Raw genomic sequence first — 16,613 nt, 5'->3', positions numbered from 1 at the left:
GTCTAATACGAAGTGTTTTGATTGCGGCGGAGGAGCGATGGATGGTATCGCTCGATCTCGGGGTCTGTGGGTCGGGTCGAGCGCCGGTCTATTGTTTAAGTGTCGAATTTTATTTATGGCGACGTGAGGAACGAGTCGATGGTCTGTGCGCCGACACCTGATGCCGCCGATCAGTATCTTGCTCTCGGCCGGGTGGTCCGCTATCATGCCGTGGCTAAATGTTATCTATTGGCAAACATGCCAGTTTAAAAGATTTACGAGGTGTCAAAAATTGGAAAGTCATAATTATTTTATCTGCACCTTTTGGATCGCCTTGTTAATCAAAGTATTCTTAGTAAAATATTTATGCACCAAAAAGAAAATGTTTACTACATCAAGAAAAAGGTGACTCTCAACTCTCCCTAAAAAAATATTGGCGAGGAAACGTATTAACAAAAGATATTCTGAATCTGAACCTCTGTCTTTTTATGACATTCAAAAAAACGTATAGTATGTGCGTGACACTATAACCTTAAATAAGCTACGTCCATATCGCGCAAAATCCCTTCATCTTTGATTCTGTTTCATATTCAACATCGAAATATAAGCACAATAAACAGAAATGTTTTCATACATAACATAAATCATACTCATCTTACATACAAATATGTTGGTTATACGTGTCAAGCCCACACAACCGCATTGAGTAACAGTTTTCTACTCCTAGAAAACTATTTAGCATTGTATTGTCAGTCAGAGCTCAGATTAGATCATTGTATTTGCAATGCTAAACGTTGAACCTCAGTCACAGAAAGGCATTTAAATTCCATAAACTCTTCCAGTAACCAGTAGCTGTCCTCTCACTGAATAGATAAATATTACGTAACACGCATTACAACACAATTGTAAAATATTTGAAGTCTTAGAGAGTGCTGTATAACTAACTGGTAAACTTTAAATTAAACTCATTATTATTTGAAAACTGTCAAATTAATATTCAAATATTTTTTTAAATATATAAGCTATTCCAACGTGAGTCAAGATAAAGGAATGATAACAAATTCCCATGCTAAAATCCATTGTGTAGTAGGTACGTATAACACTTAAAGTTTGAGATGAAACCGGTACCAATTCCTGACGTTTTCTGTTATCTTGCTTGCTTCACGATCTAAGACAGACGCTCGTAACCCTAAATTATTCAGTTTTGACTTCAACCTCTTGAAATACGGCCTCATCTTCGTATCCCTTTCTTTGAACGTATACTTTATTCATGTGTCGATGTGATTTTCTTTCAGCATTCATATTTTCAGTAAAAATCTTGTTCAAACCAAAATATTATGGACACAAATGTTAAATTACACAGATCATAGAACAGCATTACATATTTTAAAACGCATTTGATTGTTCTGACAACAACTGGTATGATGACGATGGGGGCGGCAGTAGCGTACGGTTCGGGTTAATGACGGAGACAATAAGTGATGATCATTATACGAACACTAGGAAATTACAGGCAAATAACTGTTTTGACCATGGCAGATATACTTATTACCAAATTCTTAGGAAAGTAACCTTAATACCAATTTCCTTTTTATACAGTATTTTTGTCGCAGTGTACAGCTAGCTATGTTCAACGAAATAATAAAGAGCACGTGTTTCGAACAAATGAGGTTCCTTTTTTCTTAAATATGTATGACGTAGGTTACGAACAATCCTGCAGAATTCCGTAGCAAGCGGCCGACCGTATGAAACGTATTAAGGCTTATAGAATCCTTGTTTTTGCCGTTCGTATACATAAAGAGAATATTTTACACGTACTTAAGGTGAAACTCTTTTAATATGGAATAGCTAGAGGGCTAGAGGAAATAGAGTGTCAATATTTGTCTCCCTTTCAGATCGAGTCCTGTTATTTAAATATTTATCGCCTGTGACAAGGAAATGTTCCATTTGTATTCAATCCTCAATAATGCGCTGTGTAGTTCACATTTCACAAGTAAACCTACCTTTAGGTAACGAATAAATTGTTCTGTATGGTATTAACAAATTTCCAATATTAAAAATAAAAAATTGCAAATATAAAAAAATATTTGCAACATCTTACACATTAGCCACTATGTTACATTCAGGATATTTTAAAATGTACACATTTTAAGTTCATCCCTGAGAAACAATGAAGTCAATGAGTTATTATTGCGGTAATTTGCTAGATCAAACGGCCAATGAGAAACGCAGTCATAACATATTAACATACAGAATCTACTTCTTCAAACGATTTAGTTTACTATGAGGTTATATGTACAAGTAAAATTATCTAGAAAGATTCCCTCTCATTATTTATCAGGTGTAATCGTAGATTCACAGACAGATAAGATAATACCAATCTATCATTATAATCAACTAGTATCGTTATCAATGACGTACGATTGCTTGTAATGTTGTTGAAATCAGAAAAAAAGTCTTCGGTCTCTAGTCAGTAAAACGTGTTGATAAATGTGGCATAGGACAGGTAAAAAGCAGGGCCATAGTAAACGAGTGCGGAAGGTGAAGGCGATTGGCTCATCAATTATTCGCGAACACAATTACCCCATTAGAGCTGAACTACCCCGGCTGTCGGCACTTACGCCGCCGGAAATTGTCATAAACGACTCTAGGGAACATTTTATATACTCCATCGAAGAGCGTCGAGCATTCAGATAACACTTTTCTATATTTAAAATTAATGACAATAAGTATGCAAAAGTACCTACTTCGAAAGAATACACTACACTATACGTACATATACATAGATACACTAAACGTATTGTACCATTTCCTAAAATGTATGTCTCAGAGATGACAAAATACGATTATCGAGTAGCTCAGGGTATTTTGATTAAACACATAAACCCTAGGGTTCAGTGCGTAATTAAAATATCGAGAGTGAGTACGGTCCATACTACTAGCACCACAATGAGTAGCTTTAACGATAATTACAAGGCTGGCACATAGTTCACAACATCCATACCGCAATATAGAATGAGCTGCGGTTACCGCAGGAATTATAGGCAACTAACACGCCTCCTTTATTAATAAATTACTTACTAATAATTATAATGAATGAACTTTATATTTTAAAATATGATTGTGTTTGTTTTATTTTTTATTAAGTCGTTACCAGTAGTCAGAAACTCGAAAGTCTGACAACAGTCTTAACATATATCGTATCGTGTTATAACCCAGGTAAAAGGTTTGTGGAGGTCCGATTTGTTGTCTGAATTATTACAAAATATGTATATCACGTTTATCTTGCTTCTGTATTGAGCCTTGAATATTAAGTTATTTTAAAGGTATGCTTAGTAACTACAACAACAACTTAAATCACGACAATCCTAGAGAGTAAACGATATTGCAGTTGGTGCGGAACACGAGTCGCGTGGGCGGCTGTTGGGAAACAAATAGCCATGCTCCATGGTGTCCCTACAGCACTCGTAATATTAATGTTCTCGACATCCGGCCCAGTTTTCTCAGCATTGTCGACCCTAAGTGCGCACGCATTTGTCATTTCACTAACAATATCTTTCTATCACTATTAAATGACAATAGTAATATGGTTGCTATCTTGAAACATAGGCGGTATCTTGAATAACAGTATCACAGGTACACGTTTATTTCCTTACAGTCGTTAACTTACTTTGTTAGTACTTATACGTTAGGTTTGTGTCGTCATGACCATAAAATTCCTATAATGGATACATAACTATTGGGCGTTGCAAGAGATACAATAGAGCAATGAATGCCAGACTAACTGAAAATAAAATGTATGTAAGGTATAACAGTGGAATTTAGTGACAGCATACAGCGGTCTCCGGGCACTAACCCTCATTTTACGAGCGTGCGAGCACAAAGGTACATTAGCGAAACAACAGGAACTCGCGGCTCGTGAGTACGCCTCTAAGCCGCTGGAGCCCTGGGCCGGCGGATTATGATTTATGACCAGTTAATGCAAATCTATAGTTCGAAAACCGAGGTTCAGTTTGTATGTCGCCGTCGTGTACGAGGCAGCGCGTGCGCGGGTCGGCGCGCCTCTCTGTGCAGTTTGACGGGTTAATACCACGTCCGCATACTCGCGTATTCGAATCAATTTCCTACCTTAATAAAATCCCACTGCACATTCAGCTGTCAACGAAGACATATAGCTACAGTTGCAAAGAGTATTACTAAGATATCACATATAAACTCCCAAAACTCTACTTCTATGGTTAGAACCAGACTAAGGCTAAAGGTGCATAAGTTTAGAAGCAGACATACATAAAATAAATAATTATGTGACATGACTACATCAATAACATGCTGATTATACCTAAGTGGGAATAATTATTTGTGATAGAGTCGATGTCGTCTAGAATATCAAGACCAGCTTGTATAGATATATCATACATCATTTAAGTTGTAATATGTATTAATTATTGGTCAGTTAATTGAATCGAGCTAACTTTAATAGGAAATAAAACATTTAGTTTGGAAATCAATCATTGGGAATCTTATGACAAATGACAACAGGAAAATAAATAATTTTCATCTTGATGCAAAAGAATGTACATTCAGTAAACATACAGCTGCGATCACGTAAGCAGCAATAACATATTCATCAATATATTATTCTCTATTAACTTCCTAGTCTAAGTACGTTCCAATATTTGCCTCGCAATTATTCTACGCACGATTAATTTCAGTACCAGCGATCTTGTATTTATTTTATTGTATTAGAGCCAATCATACGTATGAATATTTATGAGCGATGACTGTACTTACCGTAATCGTGTCATAGATGCCGTTTTGTTCAGAGCGTAAGGTAGCTTCTGATGATATAGCCGGTACCGGTGGCGGAGCGGTGAGCGGAGCGGGCAACGAGCGTGATGCCGTCGGCGATAGTGGCAGTGGGTCGCCATTTCGCATCCAACTGCGGTGAATCTGCCAGCTTGTATCCGAAAACCGTGCTCTATCCTGTTAAAAATACATAAATTTAGATTCAGGAAAAAATAGATAATAATATAGAGAAACGATCGCCATGGCCAATATTTAAAGCTTTCTACAACTCAAAATATGAATTCAAGTCAGCGCATTACTGGTAGAACAGTTATCCCTAAGAGATAGCTGTCGCGAATTGGTTATTGTAAACACAAAAATAAGTCTTTGGTCACGCTAGGCACGCAGATATTGTCACTGGACTTGTAAAGCCTTGTCCGTTAACAAAAGCTTTCAAATCCGGGTTGAAATTCGAAATCATAACTGCTACTCTCCGCGTTCTATTCAAACTCTAGACACGCGACACCTCATTCGAGACGGATATTTTTTAGTTCTATTACATGGTTAAGGAATGTTTAATCTACCCAAGAGTTTCAAGAGCTTTCTTGCTCAAGCTAATTTATTCCTCTGAGTCATGGCTACGAGCTTGCATAACAAAAATAGCAAATCCTTTGCTAAAACATTTAGCTCAGCTAGAATAAATAAATTGGAAACTTATTTAAATCCTTTTGTGTTATAGCGGAGAAATATATGAAGTAGCGGTATTAAAGGAACATGTTGTGATTAAATTGCGGATGAGGGTTGTGCTCAATAGCATTGTTTTTATTATATTTACAGATCGGTTCCGGAGCAAACACAGGCGGTTAATATTCTGGACACGTACAAGGCGCCTCAGCTGGACATCTTTGTAATACAAACCGCACTTGCACAGGATATTGGCTATAACTAATCTAAAAAGGCATAACGTACACGGACACTAGGTAACCTAATGACACACAATCACGCGCTATGAAACCCCAGCTTGTATAGTTTGGTTTGTTTCTGTATATAGTGCAACGTTGCAGTCTCGAATCATAATGATCACCTTCAACGTCGGATGGTCCCACTATGAATATAACGATAATGACAGCACACGTGTTGACTTAATGCTATGGTTTCAGAGAGATTGATTTATGTAGCGATACGTGGTAGACGCAATGGGATCCCATCCACTTAATTGGGCTAAAATTGAATAATTATTGGTTCATAACTTTGGGGGGCGTGTAACGAAAATAGTTACCGAGAATATTGATAAATTTTACTTACGTAGCAATTATTAAGTAATTTTTATACGTATAATAAGTATATAAAAAAATATTCTAAAGAAAGGAGGCCATGGGTCGTTAATTAATGTTCAAAAAAGCAAGCAAGGATACAAATGAAAAGTAAATGCGTATTTTCGTGTATTTAAGTACTTGTTTTTATTGTTTTTATACTGGGTATGTGATGCGCTCTACACGTATATAAAGTACACAAGTACATGCCACCAACAACATGTAACTTGTAAAGAAGATGCCATAAACATTGTATTATTTCAAAATCTGTGTTCTACATTGTGTGAAAATAGCACAACGGATTAACTAGCAGGTAGATAAGATAATAAACATCCCACGTGGGTATGTGTGGCTGTATGCAACGATACAGGGACGAGTACACGTTGATGCGTGGGCGCATGCACTTAACATTTCGTTACTACTTTCGACACGTATCGGATAGATAAGCCAACTGCAGGAATTAATAAAGTTATCCACGCCACCAGTTAACCTCTCGTCTCATCATCATTTCAATCAAGTACTGGTTTCACGCCTAAACATTATTGGGAATTAGTCACTTTACCAACAAATTATTTTGTTTATTATTTGTGTCAAAGTTATCGATGATTGAGTATTTCTATAAGATTATTTTAATTTATCTTTACGTATTACAACATTAATGTCTCATCGTGACGTAAAGCCTCATTAACCAACTTTAGATAATGGAGTATATATTTAAAAAATAAGGAAGTGGCACAATAGTATAAGATTATGATTGGCAAAGGGCCAAATTGCACTAGACTTCGTTTTAATATTTATGGATATTAATATTAGCAGATGTTTGTAAAAGATCCGACTCATCAAATTGCATTTGTAGTTCTAAGTATCGGTATTCAGATGTACAAATATTTGCTCGTCTTCTTTCTTCGGAGAAATCGTAAGTAGTAAGTAGTATTACGTGGGTATTAGAAATGGTTAACAATTTTAAGTGACTTCGTTGCGACCCACGCTATAGCACGTAAAAGGAAGGTTGTATTGATCGAGAGTGATAAAGAAAAACTCTATTTGAATATGAATTAGAATGTGTACATTTAAAGTACGTAATAGACTCCCAAAAGTACCATAACTGGAATGAATGAGTTTTACTCAAATCGGTACAACTTCCTATATTTTATACAAAACTAATAACTGTTTCATATACATCATATCAGCATATTATTATAATTATTATTCTAAAAGCACACAATAAACAAAACTGTGTAACAAAATTTGTTTCAAAAGTGCTCAAGTCATCCAAAAATGAGTTAACGTTCTGAGGTATAATATATAGTATGTTTAAAATTTTACATTGTTTTATAAGTAACTATTAAAAAATAGATCAGATACAGATCATTAGTGTTGTGAAAGCACGGCATTCTTTCAGCCTAAGAAAAAATCATAAAGTATATTCGGCTCTACGAATATTCACGATGATACATTTCTGACACTAATATTCCCTTATAGTCTGCAGCACTGGTATTAAAAAGGTAGCAATATATATTTTAATATCTAGTTAACTATATTTTGCAAATAAATGTTGTAGTGTGTTGGGAAAGAGTATTTGCGTATTCAACCTTTAAAGATTGTACATGTTAAACATAAAACTTCGCTAATATCTACTAATGTATTCAAATGCTTTTTAAAAATTTTCAGACCAGTATCCATGGAAAATCAAATATAGTAATGATAATTTTATAAAATCTGCTCATTGTTGTAAAAAATAGTTATTGATAAAAATAAAATTTATTGAAATAATTTTCCCCTAAATAATGCTGATGCAGTCAATTTTGAAACACGTGTGTAAATAATGGGGCCTTACCATAATTTATATCTCGTATAATTGTTATAAAATTACTTCACGGTTTATAATTACCAAGAACTTGAACTTGCTCTTGAAATTTTGCTGTTTTAAGCTATTAGAATTTCAAATTAGGCTAAACACAAACACATTAAAATGAGTGCGCACAAAACATACGTTGGAATAACTTTGATTTAATGTTCGAGGGAAAATATAATATTTTTATGAAGTTCTTTACCTTTATGGTGCCTTAAAATTTATGCAACTTGATTTCTTGGCAACAATAACATAACAAAATAAATATTTTTTCATTATTTTGTTTTACGATGTGCACTTACAATCAATAAAAAATTAAATGAAGTTCTAAATTCTAATTTGTATTTTTTTCTTTAATTGTTAAAGAGCTGCGTGCCTTGTAATGAGTGCAAAGTTGTAGGTGGCCAGTGTTTCAATGAAAAATTAAGAATAATATACTGTGACAAGTGACAATGGAGGTCTTTTATATTCAAATCAATCCTTTTTCATCCTACTTGTTGTAAAGTGATGTTACTGACTGAAATTAAGGGTCATAGGTTGTATGCATTCCTTTCTTTTGATAAGAATTTTATTTTCAGTGTTCCCATCGCACGTATAGTGTTCTTTGAGTAGGTACTGAGTAGTGATAGCTAAGGAAAATAGGTATACTTAGTATACGTTTAGGTATGTTATGTAAACGCGATATCAATGCAAATGGCAGGCCAAGGACAAATGGTCGGAGCACATTAGCAGTGCGATTACGTGCGCTGATTGCACCGTCCCACATGTAGCGCACCTCTCGCAGGCTCTCTACTGCTAAGTTTCTTTTATCCATTATGCCATCTTGGACATTTTGCGAGAACGTTCCTCGGGTCGGACAAAGCCCATTAGAGTGTTGCGGCATGCTTCCTATCCGTGTCCTGCACACTGCACTCGTGCACAATACCCATTAATCCTGTTCACGGTACATAAGTACATTTGCAAGTGTTCATAGACTTGTTTTATTAACGTTTGGCATTGACGGGGATTTAACATCTGTACAAATAGCTTCCAGTACAGCCAGTGCTCGTGAGATCATTAAAATACGTCTATTAGGAATAACATTAGCATTACAAAGATCTTAGATAACAATAAACGAAAAACAGACGAATGAAGTATTCATTTCTTCATAGAAGGTTATTAAGTAAAAAAAGTTGTACGTAGTTTTGTTTTTTCCCAGTTTCTGACGCTGACTGCGCTCATTGTTGTGCAAAAAATATATTATTATATCTCATTACTACAATATAATTAACGATGATGTGGCTACGAAAACATTATTTATGCAGGAACGTTTCTGATTGTATGTTTTATTTACGATTACTGACTGGACGATGATGACGATGTTATTACTCGTTTTCGAATTGATCAAAGGTGGCCAAATTAAAGTTATTAATAGATAATAGAGGCCTCTATCTGCGGTTATATTAGATAAAATATGTGTTTTATTCGTCGAAGGTTTATAGCTCCAGTAAGCAGAGCTGATAAATTACATGATTTAATAGTGGTCGTAGTCGAGACCGAATGCTAGAAGCCGTATACCTATTTCGTTTCGCAGAAATTAAATCGTAAGTAGCTAACGCGGTGTAGCTGTGCGTCGCCGCGGCCTCCGTCTGATAAGATAACCTTGCCTTTCAATTTGCTTTGCTAAAGTGTGTACCAACATCTAGAATAGAAAACCACGCCAATATAACGCCTATCAATGATTGACCATCTAATATTAAACACATTGAGAAACTCGCCGCGTGTTTTACTTTACGCTTCCGGCCCACTATCGTTATCAATAAAGAATGAGAGCTATTGTTATAAGTACCAAAACATAGTGTGTTAGATACGACATTTGTTATCACTTATTAACGGTATGTTATAAATGGTTTACTACAATATATTATATACGTACAGGAATGCTTCGTCTCTACCACATTTATGCATCTTGTTCGTTTAGAATCTAGTTTTATAGAATTGAATTATTCTAAACGGATCTCGCCTGTGAGTTATGATGTCAGCCGTAAATAGGTATATCTAAGTGGCAGCGGTTAGAGCGATATCTGCATGGTATGGAGGCATAAGACATGACTCTATTAAGTACCTCGTGCTCGAAGGGATCGTCTGTGCGAGGAACCTGTTTCTGTTTATCTGTGCTGAACGACAGCCTCCTCTTGAACAGCTTCATCTTAGGCCAGCGAGGGTAGACGTCGTCGCTTGTCCTGATAATCTTATCACTTTTCGCCTTGAATGATTACTAAATCATTGCGTAGAAGCTGTGCGACAATCATTTATGATTTTTCACTAAACACGGTAGCGCTGCGGTAAAAATTGAACAAATTTTCTTTGCGTATTCAAAGGAAATAGTCGTCACTGTAACACTTTGGCGAGATTATGCGCGATTTTCCTAAAAAACCGCGCTAACTGCGTGTTTTCGCGCCATGTAGAAGCGCGCTGATAGGTGTTTGTGTCGGCGTGTGTAGCGCATGCGGGTGGGTGGTTGCGGTGTGCGGCCGGGCCGCGCTCACGTCGCGCACTGTCCGCGCCGCGCGACGCGCCCGCCGCCGTGCCGCGCGTCACCTTCACACCGCGAGACGCATCAACCCGCCCCCGAATGTTTGGACATTTATCACCATCAATATCCATACATTATGACCCTTTAATAAAACGATAATCGCTTGTCATCGCCGCCGATTCCCATTCCACAACAAGCGAGCGCCGACTCTCGTAAAGATATTTATCGCTGGCAATTATCATTGCGGTAGATAAGGTATTAACACTACATACGTTCTGACCGTCGGTACTGACCTACAAATATAGCACGAAATAGCAATGGATCAGCATCCAATTACAATTGGCTCACAGTAACAGCTTCCGTTGTTGCTGTAAACAATGTCCTAAAATAGTAGAGCGAGCTCTGTTTGACACGTGTCAATTGCATTGAACTACAGCCATACATTAGCCAGTTGTATGTGGTATTATGAGTTTTAAATGAAAGACGCACTTTATCAACATAAATGGATTATTACATTACTTATAAATACGATTTTAACGAAGTATGCTTGAGCATGTTAAAATTCTTGGACTATGTTTCATAAATGCAAAATATCGTTGTACATGCAATCGATGTAGAATTATGTAGATACGTTAGCCAACAATCAATCAATCAATATAAATGGGTAAAGTCAGCTGCATGTAAACCTAAGTGCTTGCTATAGATGACGTCATTGTTAATTGAATACTATAAAAGCTATCGTGATATCATAACGATGACGTAACGAAGAGGTTGCAGCACGATAACCTTGCAGATTTTAATAATTATAATGTGATACATATATACTATAAATCCCATGTACCTATATATTTAGAGGTTAACTATAAAGAAAAGCATATAAGTTTTCATTACAACTTCCATATAAAGTGAAAAGGAATTTATCATTTAGCAATATTATTATTGGATTTAATATTTCATTATTGGAAAACTATTCTTAAGGTACACTCCGTAACTAGTTGTCATGTAGCGCGACTGCAAATATTTCATTATAAAACAGCAAATAATACTTAATTGATTTCAAGAGCTTGAACCTCGCAGCGAGGCGGCCATTTATTTCACTCATATATTAACAACGTCAAATGGCAGATAAAACGATTTCAAATTGCTTACTCGATGTGCCATTTATTTTATTTTAAATTATTCGCGGTACTTTATAATTCAAATGATTTAAACATTTGCATTATGAATTCTTGTGCTTAATACGTATGTGTATCATTATGTGAAAACCAGATGCCTATTTTGAGCTACTTATTCATTAAAGATAAGTGCAACGTAGCAATAAGCATTGTAATTGAGGTTGCGAAAATGAAGTACCTATTACCTATATTCGTGTATTACATATTTCCTTACAAATAGACATTTTGTAGAAAAGCGACCTTCGATTTCTAAAATTTGAACTAAGTAGGTATCTATAATTGATATCAATAATAAGTTATAATTTATCAGACTCATAAAATGCTTGCATGTAAGGAAAACAATAATTACATCGAAATATTTAACTATCAATTATTAAATTATTGTAGGTCACTTTCACAGTTGATTTATTACATTATTAATTAAATAGCACGTAATTATATCAATTTGGTAATCAATATTATATCCAAAGTTCCAATTCGTCGCCGCTATAAAAAGGATTAACCAACTTCCATTGTATAATTAATTTAATTATTGCAAACAATTTTTGGTCCATCAATATTATATCAAAATAAAAAATGCAATATTTGAACAAAAAAATATCGCCTGTGTTACAAAAATAAAATAAATATATAAAAGTTCAAAATTAAAGTGAAATAGGTACCTACTCCCTTTACTATCTTAAAAGAAAGGGCGCCTTCTCATCTAAGCTTTTTAAAAAATCTAAATGTAACGCCATTGTATTTTTAAACAGAAAAAGCCCTTCCAAACTTATAGCAGTAACTGCTGTCATGAATTCGGAGTGTGATCCTTAAAAATGTGCATTTAATGGCCGTTAGTGTTTGTACAAAAATCAAACAGAAAGAGGAATGTAGAGTCGGGAATGTAGCGCTAGTGTGAACCTGTTAATGTTTGATTTGTCGTTAGAGCTCTCTAAATCCTTGCTCGGAACTCCCCTCACGTGTTACTAATAGTTTCCATTTTGAAAACTGAAATTGGTATAAAGTTCTAGGAACATTGGTGAACAAAATGTTGCTTATAGCACTCTACAAATATTACATTTTATTATTAGTGCCCACAGTTATTTGTGCACCCACTACTGCCATTTTACAACGTTTACTACACCATTCTCAATGTAACATAGCTCTAGAATAAGAACTCATAGGTATGGTATGAAGCAGTTCATGCTCCTTGTACCGAAAATTTGCCAAATGGCGTGAAAATGAACGGAATGGCGGCGTGAGCCACGTTCTGACCCGTCGTCAGTCGTGCCACTTTCTTGTTCACGTCCCATAATCATAATGGGAAGTAATATCAGCAATTTCCAACTCCAAAGAGGCCCTTATATCAACCATATCTCGCAGCTCGTATCCATCGAGATATACCGAGAGATGAACACGCGAAAGTTAACGATCGAACCCTTTGATGATACCTCCCAAAATAATTATGTCGAATTCATTTAGCGCGTATATTCAACAATTATCGACTCAACATACCATATACGGACCCATTTGTCGACATAAGCGATACGATTTTAATATAACTATGGCCATCAAATTTCAATAGGGGCTGATAAGATGTTTATGTTAATAGCACAGTTATAACATGAACTCCACATCAAATCTTTTTTCCAATAAGGAAACGTGGCGCGGTTTTTATAAAGTATAGAAACGTGCGGTAAATCAAATAAATTCATGTAATACATAGGTAGGTAATAAATTATTGAAATGAGGGTTGAATACTTACAGAGTTTTGTACTTGAGCCAATATCTGCGCCGTATTGGCGGAGTCGGTGAGCTCGACGGCTCCGGCCACCTGAAACAAACATTTCTCGTGCTACATTAAGTGGGTCAATTGTTCCCCAGGGAGGACACAGACTCCGCGCGGACCATCGACAATGTCACTGTTTCATTTGCTTGTATTGTTTTTACGTTCAAATTGGGAATAACGTTACGTTGTAACTTGTAATAAAAAATAACCCTGTTAAGGTAGACATTCGTATTTTATTTTTATTTATATCGACTTGTAAGAAGGCTTTTTACTAAAATAAGGTTCAAGTCAAAGATAAAATGTCAGCTCAAAGCACATAGGTACAAGATAAATAAATGTGTAGTTTTAGGCACGTGTAGGCAATAGAAAGAACTGCCTACGCCGGAGCCGGGGCGCATCGACCTTGTACGTATTCGCGACTCCGGCAGCCGACTTACCTTGCCAAAACATTACTACACACTGCGGCATAGCCGCATAGGTGTGCATCACTGAATCGCTCCTAAGAATAAATACAATTATCTTATTATATGAAAACATTACGTTTTAGATATGAATCAGAATCTAATCTCTCTAAAGTTATATAACATTGAGAAAAAGAAAATTTTGTGTCTCAGGTAACGTTTTAAGGGCTAAAATAAATATCGTTAAATGGAACAAGATAAGACAATACATCGTTTATACAGAACAATGCCTCGTCTGCAAGTGAATAGTTAGCTATTCACGAATCTGAAATTACTCAAAGGTAGGTAACCACGGCGTACATGGTAGTAAAATCAAGTGAAAGTGGTAAATAGTTCATAAATGGACGTAAAAGCAGGTTTACTAGTTTTGTGTATAACTGCCGCGAATCAAAAGGCCCCGAGGGGGTAATTTGTGGTTATTGTCTGCTATGTTCGTATCTCCGCATTTGTCACGGGCGGGACTAGGTGTCGTGCCCTATGGATTGCATTGAAAAACATTTAACTTTCTTTCGTATGTATCTGTAACTTAAAATGGTATTTTCTTAATTTTTATATCTTTTAAATTTAATTTTGAAAAGATAGTTATCAGATGAAACATTATTGATGACTTATTAAGTAAAATAGTTCAGCGGATAACCGCAAGAATGTGTGGTGTAGCCACTGCAAGCTCTGCAGCGATTTAGCTTCGATAGAATCACCCCAGGGATTCCGCAGACGTTACGATGCACATTCACAACAAATCATAGTGTTTGTTGGTGACTCGGATTAGTGTGTTGTTACTACATTAAACAAGGAATATTAGTTCCGTTACTCGGTAAAGCAGCTTTACTATTAAACGAGAACACAGCTTACACATGTTTCATTCATTTTATTTCTGTATTGTTTGTTTAAACAGGATCATTGGAAATAAGATATTTTAGACGAAAGTCGTCAAATCTTACAAGCTATTGAAAAGCAAACGGTCATTGCGGAAAACAAGGAAGTTCTTGCACATGTAATATTCTACAAGTTGAGTACGATTTTACGACTTCAGAAACCATATAATAACCGTTCACAATATACGTATTTTAACAACACTGAGTCTTTCAACGTCGTAGGAAGTGAGTGAATTATAATAATTTCTGTAATTGTTTTCTGTGAAAACGCATCACCGTTGAAGTCTCGGAAGGTAATGATGTAATGATGGATAGCACGGTGAAACCTTCATGTAACACTTAATAATTCATAAAGTAGGCAGAGAAATCATCGCTAAAATTACAGGGTCGCCAACTTGACAACACAATCTACGTAGTTATGTACTCGAGGGGCAAAGCGCCGCCGATGCAATTATAAAACTCATCTTCGAAAGTGTTAACGTATTCTTTGCCAAAAGAATGGATAAGTAATGACTCCTTCGGTGAAGTGATTTTTCTCATGTCACAGTTTAAATTCACCTTTTTTTCAACTAAAAAAAGAAATAAAAACGTTAAGCTAGCTTACAGCAACGCTAAAAAATATGATAGTATTATTATCTACAATTGAGAAGAAATATTCACGGTACGTGGGAAATAAAAGAGCTTAAGAACATAATTTTCCACAATAAGGATAAAGATCAAACGTGAGATCGTAAACATTTGGCATTCTTGTTTATTTCCCCAGAGACTCTTATCTCACTGAAATTAACTACAAGACATTTTTATTCAGAATATTGGAATAAAATATCCTTAGTTTAGATTTTTTGAAAGTACTGTTAATCCTAATAGCTACAACACTGTATGCTCTAATCTTCGAACAACAATAGAACAATAACCAGTCGTGCATCTTCAATAAGTCATATTTCAACCACCCTACATAAGTTCGATACATCGTCATGAAACGTTATAATATTCACAGTTATTTTATAATAAAATATTCGCAACAATAAGAGAGAAAAAATTCCGAACAAGAATATTCTTTCGGGAACACAAAAGAGTACTACACTCTGAAAGGAAAATTGTTAAAAATGACTTGGAAAAGTTTGAAAAACCTGATCGAACTTGATAATGGCTCAAAAAAAGTTATTTTTAATGGCCTTTTACGGTCACTGCCTTCTTGGCAGTGGCATGTTGATGAAGGTTGTGATTTGTAAAGAGAATATCTATAATCTCTAGTACTGATGATACTAGCAAATAGATTAGCATTTAGTACAACCTTTTTTGACCCGTTTTCTAGCAGCGATAAAGTTAATATCCTGGAGGTCAGCGGCGAGCCCATAGCCATTACTTTCCATTAGCTTAGGAAATTCATCACATATGCGGTAAATAACGTAAAAGGAGGCCGCGCCGGCCGTCCCTGCGTAACTTATATCCAAGCATCGGTCACCTCTCTCGGATATTTTTCATTCACACTACTAATGACGGTCTCTTACAACGCACTCTATATTCGTTACCTAGCATTGTTCGTCATTGTTACGTGTGAAATTAACAAAGCCCGGTGTACCACAACTTGGAGAAATATCCGGCCGAAACGTTGATATGACAACAAAGCGTGAGGTAACGATTGTAATAGGCCTGCTTGCCTCATTGATCTCATTAGTACGGTTTTGTTAGGAGGACGTATCGTTTAATGTGTATTCCAAATAACAGTAGTTGGCTTGTTTCTAACATTTTTTTTTTGTTATAGAAAGTTCAATAACAAACATAATTATAGATAGCATGCAATGCAGCCGCGTGTTAACCACTTCACGTGGCGCATTGCTGTAAAAATAAACGTAAGCAGCACTCGGCAGCTCCGTCGCGGAGACGTGC

General features: G+C 35.9%; 1 protein-coding gene across 7 annotated transcripts in view; it reads right to left on the bottom strand.

Annotated features, from left to right (window-relative positions):
* The window catches only part of by (focal adhesion protein tensin), an 88,306-nt gene that overhangs the window by 29,523 nt on the left and 42,170 nt on the right, over nucleotides 1-16,613 (bottom strand). For 6 of the 7 annotated variants that reach the window (XM_076136195.1, XM_076136196.1, XM_076136197.1 and 3 more), the window contains 2 exons: nucleotides 13,364-13,432; nucleotides 4,771-4,962 (listed from right to left, as the gene is read on the bottom strand). In XM_076136195.1, coding sequence (XP_075992310.1) covers nucleotides 4,771-4,962; nucleotides 13,364-13,432 — 261 coding nt within the window. Of the gene's footprint in view, nucleotides 1-4,770; nucleotides 4,963-10,033; nucleotides 10,476-13,363; nucleotides 13,433-16,613 lie in introns of those variants that run through there. The other variant, XM_076136202.1, reaches the window with a different exon arrangement.

This window comes from Anticarsia gemmatalis, chromosome 3, assembly GCF_050436995.1.
Source record: "Anticarsia gemmatalis isolate Benzon Research Colony breed Stoneville strain chromosome 3, ilAntGemm2 primary, whole genome shotgun sequence".
In the NCBI taxonomy this organism is placed as follows: domain Eukaryota; kingdom Metazoa; phylum Arthropoda; class Insecta; order Lepidoptera; family Erebidae; genus Anticarsia; species Anticarsia gemmatalis.
This window is presented reverse-complemented; position numbering and strand designations above follow the sequence as displayed.